The sequence below is a fragment of the Gracilinanus agilis genome, chromosome 4 (genome assembly GCF_016433145.1).
Source record: "Gracilinanus agilis isolate LMUSP501 chromosome 4, AgileGrace, whole genome shotgun sequence".
Lineage (NCBI taxonomy): Eukaryota > Metazoa > Chordata > Mammalia > Didelphimorphia > Didelphidae > Gracilinanus > Gracilinanus agilis.
This window is the reverse complement of record NC_058133.1, coordinates 492,415,482-492,426,755: the sequence shown is the minus strand read 5'-3', so window position 1 is coordinate 492,426,755 and position 11,274 is coordinate 492,415,482. Positions and strand designations below refer to the sequence as shown.

Here is an 11,274-nt window from a genome sequence, read left to right as displayed (position 1 = left end):
CTACTTAAGGTCTGAACAGGAAAGAAGACGACTGAATGATTGCCTCCTGAGTTCTGGACATCTTTTTTTTAAGACCTGTGATGTTATTGATTTAGGAGATTATCGGTAAAGAAATTAAGAAGAGTATCTGTTCTGCAGCTCAGAGAACTGCTTGGAAGCCTGGAAGTTAGCGACTTCTCCAGAGGCTCATTAGCAGGATGGATTTGAGATGGGACTTGGACCCGGGCTCCCTATCTCTGAGTTCAGCTTTTTACTCTCTGCCTCTGGACACTATGCCTTTATTACCCAGACACTCTGCCTCTCTCCGAATAGCCTAAAGTAAACTTAATTTGCCTAGATTTACGCAATGGGAACCTAATGAACCTGCTTCTGAATATTTAACTTGAGAGAAGAGAGACCAGGTGACTTCTCTGATATTTCCCCGGATCAAAGGAGATGGAGAATCCTCAGTGGCAGCTGAAGTGAACCAACTCCTACCTGAGACATCAGTGTGTCACACGCCGAGGCCATCCCATAACCAACTGAAACTCCACAGATGTTGACAAACTAGGGCAAAAAAATCCACAAAGAGCATCAGTCAATCAACACCCATTTATTAATCCCCTACAGAATTCCAGGCACCAGAGGAAAAAAAGAGAGACCATCGCCTGACCTCAGGGAGTTTACATTCTAACAAGGGAGACAAGTACATATATGTTGATACATAAATCAGTCACATCTGACTCTTCCTGACTCCATTTGAGGTTTTCTTGGCAAAAATACTAGAGGAATTTGCCCTTTCCTTGACAGATGAGGACACTAAAGGAAAAAGAGTTAAATGACTTGCCCACAATGACACAGCTAAGATATAGTTATCATTTCCTTCTCCAACTCATTTGACAGATGAGGAAACTGAGGCAAACAAAGTTAAATAACTTGCCCAGGGTCATACAGTTAAAATACAGGCATAATTTCCTTCTCTAACTCATTTGACAGATGAAGAAACTGAGGCAAGCAAGGTGAAGTGACTTGCCCAGGGTCACACAGCTAGGAAGTGTCTGAAGTCAGAATTTAACCCGGGAACTGACTCTAGGCCCAACACTCTATTCACTATACCATTATACACAAATAAATACAAATAATCAACACCAATTAATTAATCACCTATTTTATGTCAGGTACTGAGGAAGAAAAAGAAAAAAGAGACCATTGTCTGTCCTCAAGGAGCTTATATTCTAACTACCACACTCAAATAAATACAAGGTTTTTCTCCACAGTAAGCAAAATGTGTTTTCTTTCACAACATAATGATCATGAAAATAAATATTGTATGAGGATTCATGTACAACCCAGATCATATTACCTGCCCATATTGGGGAGGAAGAGAGGGTGGAGTGGAGGGAAAGAACATGGATCACAAAATGTTAGAAAATGAATATTAAAAATTATATTGGGGCAGAGTCAAGATGGTGACTTAGAAGCAGTAGAAGCCAAAACCTCTCTGACTCTCCTTCCATGACAATCTTTAAAAAGAGCTTTAAAAAAGACAGAAATCCAAACCCAACAACAAGATGGAGCTACAGGACTCTCCTGCTGAATACAACTTGAAAGGCAGACAGAGAGAGTTGATCCATAATATAAGGGAGAGACCTGACACCCTTCTCCCACCTACTGCACTGAGACCTGCAATAAGACTTGGACTGACTCTGAGATTCCAGGGTGAAGGCTGCAGCCATAACAGTGTACTTCAGTACCACCACATGAAGGTCAGAACTCTGTGGCTTGCAGGGAGGAACTGGGAAGGGCCAGCTGGTTGGGCACCCTCAGCCTCCAAGGCAGCTGGTGAAGATTTAGCCTCAGGGCAGATTGGCTCAGTAGGTCAGCTCAACTGATCTAATCCAGTATACCAGCAGAGCAGGGAGAGACAACCTAAGATTTCCTTCAGGACAGAATAGCTCAAACACCCAGGTCCAGTAAACAAACAGAAGAGCCAGAGTACAGTCCAGGGGGGGGGGGGGGGAGGGGGGGAATATAAGTAAACAATAGAAGAAAAAGGAAGTTACAATTGAAAACTTATATGGAGATAAAGAACAAAGAACAGAACCAGCAGAGGAGGATGAGATCCAAGGAATATCAAGCAAAACTTCAAAAAATCCAGGAAACTGGACTCAGGCTCTGAAAGAACTCAAAAAAGAATTCAAAAACCAAAAAAGATAGATAGAAGAAAATTGGGGAAAGGAGGAAAATAGCTTAAAAAGCAAAATAGGTCATTAGGAAATGGGAGGAAGATGAACTAAAATAAGAAAATGGTCTCTTAAACGTCAGAATTGACCAATTGGAAAAATGAGACAAAAAAAAGTTGAAAGATGAAAAGAACAACTTGAAAAGAACAGTAGATTAAAAGAAAAAGGAGAATCAAAAGTTAATGAAAGAAATTTAGTCTTTAAAAATTGGAATTGGTCAATTAGAAGCTAATGACTTCCCAAGACATCAAGAAATTATAAAAACAAAATTTTAAAAATGAAAAAAATAGAAAATATGAACTCCCTCATAAAAAAAAATTGACCTGGGAAATAGATACAAGAGAGACAATTTAAGAATCATTGGACTATCCATAAGTTATAACAAAAAACAAAAAAAAAAAGCCTAGACATCATGCTACATAGGAAATTATCCAAGAAAACTACCCAGATATCCTTGAACAAGATGGTAAAATAGAGACTGAAAGAATCCACAGATCACCTTCTGCATTAAATCTACAAAAGACAACTCCCAGGAATGTTATAGCCAAGTTCAAGAGCTCCCAGGCCAGGGAGAAAATGCTACATGCAGCTAGAAAGAAACAATTTAGATATCATGGAGCCCCAGTCAGGATCACACAGGACCTAGAAGCCTCCACATTGAAGGACCATAAGCCTTGGACTATGATATTCTGGAAGGCAAGGGAACTGGGTCTACAACTAAGAATCAACTACCCAGCAAAACTGACTATATTCTTTCAGGGGAAAGTATGGTCATTTAATAAAAATTGTATCAGGGCAGCTAGGAGAGCCAGGTCTAGAGATAGGAGGTCCTGGGGTCAAATCTATCCTCAGACACTTCCTTATTGTATTGCCCTAGGCAAGTCACTTACCCTCAAATGCCTAGCCCTTACAGCTTCCTTCCTTGGAGCCAATATTTATAGTGATTGTAAGATGGAGGATAGAGTTTTTTTTAATTGTATCAACATGTAATCTAGAAATTTAAAAACAAACAATAATATATTAATACAAGTCAATTGTGTGATCAAGGCATTAGCAGCTGTGAATATGGGGAAAGGTCTCATGGAGGAATTTTGTTTTTTAATCCTTACCTTCTGTGTTAGAATCAACATTATGTATTAGTTCCAAGGCAGAAGAGTGGCAAGGGCTAGGTAATGGAGGTTAAGTGACTTGCCCAGGGTCACACAATTAGGAATTGTCTGAGGCCACAGTTGAACTCAGGACCTCCTATCTCTAGACCGGACCACTGGACTGCCCCCCTCATGAAGGAGTTTTCAAGTAAATGAGGACTTCTAAGATCCCTGGTCCTTAGTCATATGTAGTAGATCTTCTCTGCTAAATAATAGCAGACATCTCTGGGGAAGGAGCCCTGAGGACGGGGAATGCCACTTGAGGGGTGTTCAGAAATGGAAGTGATAGTAGAGAAGGGAGCAGAACTGTAGCCTTTCTCCAAGAAGGGATGGTCTTCCTCAACCCCCTTCCCCAAAGAGAATAGAGAAAAGAACTCACTGCCACTCCCAACGTCACCGCAGCCAACTCCAGCTTTCCTAGGTGCCCACAGAAGATGGTGCTTACCACGAAGATCATGAAAATCAATAGTTGGTATAGGAACTAGAGGGAAGAGGATGAGCATTGGTTAGGTACCCACTGTGTGCCAGGCACTGAGCTAAGTGCATTACAAATATTATCTCTTTTGCAAAGAGGAACAAGTGAAGAGTTCCCAGAATCTTGGGGGGTAGGAAATCATTTGACTTGGAGCTAGATAGGACCATAGATAGCACTGAGTCCAACCCCCTCATTTTATAAGGAAGAAAATCGAAGCCAAGGAAATGGAAGTCACTTGCCCAAAGTAATACAAATTTAGCAGAGGCAGGATTTGCATCGAGATCTTCTGATTCTCAGGGAGGCCCTCTTCCCACCGCACTAACTGAGCATGATGGACTCTCCCAGAGTAACTCCTCTCTGGCTTCTACCAGCAGGTCTATGTTCATCTCAATTCAATTCAATGAACATGGATGGATTTTTCTGATACTCTTACTTTATGTCTTAGCATTCCTTTTAAAACAAAAGAGAGGTGACAGGGGGCAGCTGGGTAGCTCAGTGGATTGAGAGCCAGGCCTAGGGATGGGAGGTCTTGGGTTCAAATCTGGCCTCAGAAACTTCCCAGCTGTGTGACCCTGGGCAAGTCACTTGACCCCCATTGCTTATTTAAAAAAAAGAGAGAGCTAGGCAATTGGAGGTAAGTGGCTTGCCCAGCTTGGAAGCGTCTAAGGCCAAATTTGAATTCAGGTCCTCCCAATGCCAGGCCTAATGTTCTATCCACTGTACTACTTAGCTACCTCTTGATAGACATTTATTAAGAACCTACTCTCTGGGGCAGATACATCCTAGCTGTGTGACCCTGAACAAGTCACTTAATCCTAACTGCCTAGAGGCCTGACTGCTCTTCTGCCTTGGAACCAATACAGAGTATTGATTCTAAGATGGAAGGTGAGGGTTTAGAGAAAAAGAAAAAAGAAAAAAAGAACCCATTCTGTGCCAAGCACTGAAGGTACAGAAATAAAATGAGGCAAAGAGAAAAGTCTCCATGTGCAGTGAGGGACCCTAGTCTTCCTCTTCTTGTTCTTGTTCTTGAGGAGTTTATATTCTATTAGAGGGGAAAAAATCACGGACCCAGAACAAATATCATCTGTGGGGTGCTGAAGTAAAAATCGGAAAAGACCGCAAGAGCATGGAAAACCAAGAGAAAGAGGAAAGAAAACTTTTCTAATGGTTGTTTTGATTATTGTTCAGTCCTGTCTGAGTTGATGGGACCTTATTTGGGGGTTTCTTGTCAAAGATACTAGTGATTTGCCATTTCCTTGTGGAGCTCATTTTACACATGAGGAAACTGAGACAAACAGGATTAAGTGACTTGTCCAAGGTCATACAGCTATTAATATTAAGTGTCTGAGGCCAGATTTGAACTCATAAAGATGAGTCTTCCTGACTCCAGGACTGTTGTTATATCCAGTGTGCCACTTGGCTGGCCCTGAATGGTCACTCCTGGCTTGGACTTTCTCTAGTAATCATAATCACAGCCAGTACCTCTATAATGTAAATTTAAGGCTTATAAAGTGCTTCATAAATATTATCCATTTTGATCCTCCCAGCACAGGTGGGAGCTGTTTGGAACCCCATTTCACAAATGAAGAAACTGAGGTAGCCAGGTGACTTCTTTTGCCCTGAGTCCCACAGCTAGGAGGGGTCTGAGGCTGGATTTGAACTTGAGTCCGACCCTCTATCCAGCTCCCCCTCTGGGCGCCTTGCTCCCCCCTGCCGGCATATGGTGTCCTGGGAAGCCTCAGGTGAAGGAGAACTTCTGCTGCTCAGACTCCAGCAATTGGGAGAAAGATTGCAGGGGGCGGAGGGGGGCTGGGAAGCCTCCTTTCCCAAGGACACTAGAGAAAGCAGTGGGGAGAGAGATCTAGTTTGGGGGGAAGGGCGAGGGGGGTGGACAGAGCCCACCTCTGCCTTCCCTCCCCCACCCCATTTAGGGCGAGCGTCTGGGGTGCAAGCTTCTCCCCTTTTGACATTTCCTATCCCATGACCCCAAAGTCCCATCGGAGCCCATTTCCTCGTCTGGAAAATTAAGGATTTGGATCCGGTGAGCTCTGAGGTCTTTCCCGAATTCCAATGGTCCAGCCTCCCCCTGTTTATATCTCGGGGTGATGGGAAATGGGGACCTCTGCTCTTCCCTCCTCCCCTGCCCTGTCCTCTTACCATGGGGCCAGCCAGAACGAAGAGCCTATAGAGTTCTGCCATAAAGCCTTCTGGGATGATCTTCCGGAGTCCCTTCCTGGAGGACGCCTCCTGGGTGCTCTTGTTGTCTCCAGAAGGGCCCTCGGCAGGGATTCCCGGGAGCTGCTCCATTCTGCCTCCAGGCTCGCAGGTCTCCCGCTGCAGATGGAGAATCGGCCCCAAACCAAACCAGAGCTGGTCCTCGGACCCTGCCTGGCCTTCAGCCCCAGAGGCGGAATGTGAGAGCCGGGGAAGAGCCCGACCTTCTCTCTCTTTCCCTGGAGCCACCTGGGGATCCCTGGAAGGCAGGTAATGAATAAATAAAAGAGGGCAGCCGCCCAAGGGGTGGGGTTGTGTGAGGAGGGCAGAGCCAAGGAGGAATTGGACAGTCAAGGCCAAATGGCCAGACGAGACCCATAGAAGGGGTGGACCAAGGCAAAGAGCTCGGACACGCTCCTCCCACTCCTTAGCTAAGGGACCTGCCGAACTCCCAACCCTATATTGCTGGCCTTTGGTGGAAGGATGTCCACTGGCCCTTTGGCCTAGAGCTGGCCCCTCCTGGCTCAGGCCAGCTCTGGGACTTCAGTCCAGTACAGCTGGGCCGTTCTGGACTGTCCTAAATGTGGACACCCCAGCTCCATCCAAGTCATAGGCAGAGGGTGGCTTCAAAGAATCATCCCTATAGATCTGGAAGGAATCATAGAAGCCAAATTACCCACCCCCTCATTTTACAGAGAAGGAAACTGAGGCCCAAAGAAATGAATTCACTTGCCCAGGACCACACAGGCTGGAAGTAGCAGAGGTGGGATTATGAACCCAATTCCTTGACTCTAGAGCTCTTTCCACTCTACCTCCTGCCCAGAGATTCCTTCATGATTCCACAGTCAAGTGTATGTCAGAAACTAGACCACCATTGGGATTTTAGGAGTCCTGAACAAATTTTTGGGGGGTGAGCCCCTATCTAAATAATTTAATTTAAAGATGTATTGCAAGGGGGCAGCTGGGTGGCTCAGTGGATTGAGAGGCAGGAGGTCCTAGGTTCAAATCTAACCTCAGACACTTCCCAGCTGTGTGACCCTGGGCAAGTCACTTGACCCCCATTGCCTATAAAATAAAATAAAAATAAAAATGTATTGCAATGATCCAAGACAATTCTGAGGGACCTGTGAGAAAAGAACGCTATTCACACCCAGAGAAAGAACTGTGGGAGCAGAAACACAGAAGAAAAACAACCACTTGATCACATGGGATGATGGGGATATGATTGGGGATGGAGACTCTAGTGTAAAGGACCACCCTAGTGCAAATATCAGTAATATGGAAATAGGTCTTGATCACTGGCACAAGTAAAACCCATCAACTATGGGAGTGGGGTGGGAGGAGGGCAGGGAAAAAACATGAATCTTGAAACCATGGTAAAATAGCCTTAATTAAAATTAATTAAAGTCCCTCCCCCCAAAAAACACAACTGAACAACAATAAATAACCAAAAATGTCCTCCCGTTTGATATCATGAGTGAGCCTGCACCTATACTTTGGTGGCAACTATTAATCTGCCCCATCCATGGAGATGAGAATTTTTATACTAAACAAATTCACTTTATGGTCCTTATTCATGCTTACACTTTTCTTCAAAACTCTTCCTGTCTATGTTAGAGTCTGTAGCAATCCAGGTATACATTCATTGTGATATTATTTCAAGAGTGCTCAAAAACTGACTCTTCTATGGCTAATGATTGATTTCTGGAATCTTGAGTTCCATTGAACCTCAACCTGGCCAGATTCCTAGCCCTTCCCTAAGGCTACACTCTGGAAGAGCCCTCAGTTATCTCAGGCTCCTTATTTTACTTACGATAATCAATTAACATATGTATCAAACTCCTAATCTGGGTCTTAGTCTGGGCAGTTTGTGTCTCCTGATGATTACCTCACTGTGTGAATGCATCAGACCACTGGGCTCTCCCCTTCCCCCCATACTGCTGTAACCCCAATAAAAGTAGCGATAGGGCGGTTGAGGAAGAAGCTCTGAACCATGGAAGCTCTTGACCATCAGAGCTTACTCGCAGTCTAACTACCTTATCCCAGACATCTTTATTCTCGCCTTATGCTCTCTTTCCATTAATCCTTAACCCGTAACCCATTTTCACTCAGTCCTTGGTTCCCCTTTCTGAGTGTCCTACCCACTAGAAATCTTCATGGAGCTGCTGGATGGCTTCAGAATCAGTACTGTGTATTGGTTCCAAGGCAGAAGAGCAGTAAGGGCTGGGCAAAGGGGGTTAAGTGACTTGTCCAGGGTCACACAGGTAGAAAGCCAAATTCTAAGAAGCAAATAAAGGGCATGAAAAGCCCTTAGTTTAGCTGTATGACCCTGGGCAAGTCATTTAATCCCATTGTCTAGCCCTCTTCTGTCTCAGAACCAATATACAGCATTGAGCCTAAGAAGGAAGGTAAGGTTAAAAAAAAATTCCAAACTGGTTAGGTGCTTGGAACATGGAATATATGCTATTAGTATCAATACTTAGAAAGAAAAAAAATTAATAACTTTAATGAGAGTAAAAGGATTTTGCACATTAATAAATATATTATAAAATGACTTCTTTTACCTTTCTCTCCTTTTTGATGTTGATTTTTGTGCATGATTCATAATGTAGCATTAGTAGAGCTGCAAATACATATAATTTACCCATAAACAAAATTCTTTGCTGAAGAGGGGTTCATTCTCTCAATCATTTGGAGAAACATGGCGAAGGTGAAGGCGAGGAGGGCACTGAGAGTTTCAGTGATTTTCTGAGGGTCACCCAGCTAGCACACAGCATGGGCAGGCCTGCCTCTTCAAGAATTCCTTCAAGAATTGAGCTGAAATCCACCTCCTTGCAATCTGTGCCCACTTCCTCTAGCTCCCGCCCCCACAAACCAGCAGAGAATGAATGAAAAGGCAAGCTACTCATTTCAATTAAAAAAAAAATTTCCCGAATTTCAAAGATGGTGACTGAGATGTCCAATCTAGGGGAGGCAGTGGAGAGTGAAGGGCTTAGAATCAGGAAGAACCAAATTAGAATACTGTCTTGGGCTCTTATTAGCTTTGTGACCTTGGGCGAGTCACTTCATCTTTCTCATCCTCAGTTTCTTCACCTATAAAATGGGGATTTATTTGCTATGAGGATTAAATGAGAACATATTTAAAGCATTTTCAAACCTTAACTTGTGGCATAGATACAACAGTCTTGTTTGTAGTCTTGATTGTTGTTGTCATTATGATTTGGTTTCAACTCAGGATGTTTGGGGGAGGGAGGAAAAGAAGCCCTCAGAGTACGAATATGGCATTGATGGGCTGCTCTTGCACTTAACAGCCTCATCTCCTTGGGAAGAATATATGTTATGCCTTTGACCACGTGGCTTTTCTTTGCCACCCAGATGCCTTTTCAGGAAAGACCACCTCTGCCATCCTTGGAGATCATGGAAGATTCCCAGGTCAGTTGCGAAAGGAAAAATATCATCCTGATCTCCAACCACTGTACATCGTTCCCCCTCTTCCCTCCTCCCTCCTTGAGATCATTTTCTGGGGGAGCTGGAGGGAGGATACTAGAGAAAGGGTTCAAGTCCCACTTGGTCTGCTCTAAGCGTTTTTCCTCCCTCCTTCCTGGAGCTCCAGTGGAAGCAGCTCCTGCTCAAACCCCAACACCTTCATCCCAACAGAGCTGCCAAACTTGACTTAGACACCAACAGGGCAAAGCACTTTGGCACCTAGCCAATAATCAGCACCTTTTTCCTTGGGACCATATTCCACCGCCTGCCCATCTTTCTCCATCTCCACCATCTTAGCATCACCTTCATACTACAAAAACTAGGTGGTAATTCAGGGATATTCCGATGTTCTCATGTTTCCACACACATAGAGCCATCTTAGCTTGATTTGCAATGGTTTTGTTTTATTCTACATAGTTCATTTTTACCTTCGTCTCACTTGTGCCCCTCATAAGTCAAGTCCTCCCAAGCTCAGGCATCACTGAGACTCAGGGGCAGGCTGTGCATCTTGGGAGATGATGAACAAACTCAACAGATTAAGGAAATGAACCAGAGACTTGGATGTGAGAAGAAGCGCTCTAAAGAAATCAAAGGCAGAATGTAAGGAAGTTAGGGAGGCTAAAACAATCCACTTCCAGCAAGAGTTAGAGAAAATTACAAAATGTAAAATAAATGATTTTGATTATACTAAATTAAAAAAGCTTTTGTACAAACAAAAACAATGCAACCAAAATCAGAAGGGAAACAACAAATTGGGAAAAAATCTTTATAACAAAAAACTCTGACAGGGATCTAATTACTCAAATATACAAGGAGTTAAATCAATTGTATAAAAAATCAAGCCATTCCCCAATTGATAAATGGGCAAGGGACATGAATAGGCAATTTTCAAATAAAGAAATCAAAACTATCAATAAGCACATGAGAAAGTGTTCTAAATCTCTAATAATCAGAGAAATGCAAATCAAAACAACTCTGAGGTATCACCTCACACCTAGCAGATTGACTAAAATGATAGTAGGGGAGAGTAATGAATGCTGGAGGGGATGTGGCAAAATTGGGACATTAATGCATTGCTGGTGGAGTTGTGAACTGATCCAACCATTCTGGATGGCAATTTGGAACTACGCTCAAAGGGCTATAAAATATTGCCTTCCCTTTGATCCAGCCATACCATTGTTGGGTTTGTACCCCCAAAGAGATCATAGATAAACAGACTTGTATGAAAATATTTATAGCTGCGCTTTTTGTGGTGGCAAAAAACTGGTAAACGAGGGTATGTCCTTCAATTGGGGAATGGCTGAACAAACTGTGGTATCTGTTGGTGATGGAATACTATTGTGCTCAAAGGAATAATAAACTGGAGGAATTCCATGTGAACTGGAAAGACCTCCAGGAATTGATGCAGAGCAAAAGGAGCAGAGCCAGAAGAACATTGTACACAGAGACTGATACACTGTGGTAAAATCGAATGTAATGGACTTCTGTACCAGCAGCAATGCAATGATCCAGAACAATTCTGAGGGATTTATGGAAAAGAACGCTACCCACATTCAGAGGAAGAACTACAGGAGTGGAAACACAGAAGAAAAGCAACTGCTTGAACATATAGGTTAAGGTGGACATGATTGGGGATGTAGACTCGAAACTACCACACCAATGCAACTATCAACAATTTGGAAATAAGTCTTGATTGATGACACATGTTAAAACCAGTGGAAATTTGCAC

The 11,274-nt window shown here is 43.3% G+C and overlaps 1 protein-coding gene across 1 annotated transcript in view; it reads right to left on the bottom strand.

Moving 5' to 3' along the window:
- The window catches only part of LOC123246820 (multidrug and toxin extrusion protein 2-like), a 34,768-nt gene extending 28,605 nt beyond the window's left edge, over positions 1 to 6,163 (bottom strand). The window contains exons 1-3 of the mRNA XM_044675609.1: positions 6,003 to 6,163; positions 3,750 to 3,851; positions 478 to 546 (exon numbers count right to left, since the gene is read on the bottom strand). Coding sequence (XP_044531544.1) covers positions 478 to 546; positions 3,750 to 3,851; positions 6,003 to 6,152 — 321 coding nt within the window. The 5' untranslated portion in view covers positions 6,153 to 6,163. The remainder of the gene's footprint in view (positions 1 to 477; positions 547 to 3,749; positions 3,852 to 6,002) is intronic.
- Between the last annotated feature and the right edge of the window lie 5,111 nt (positions 6,164 to 11,274).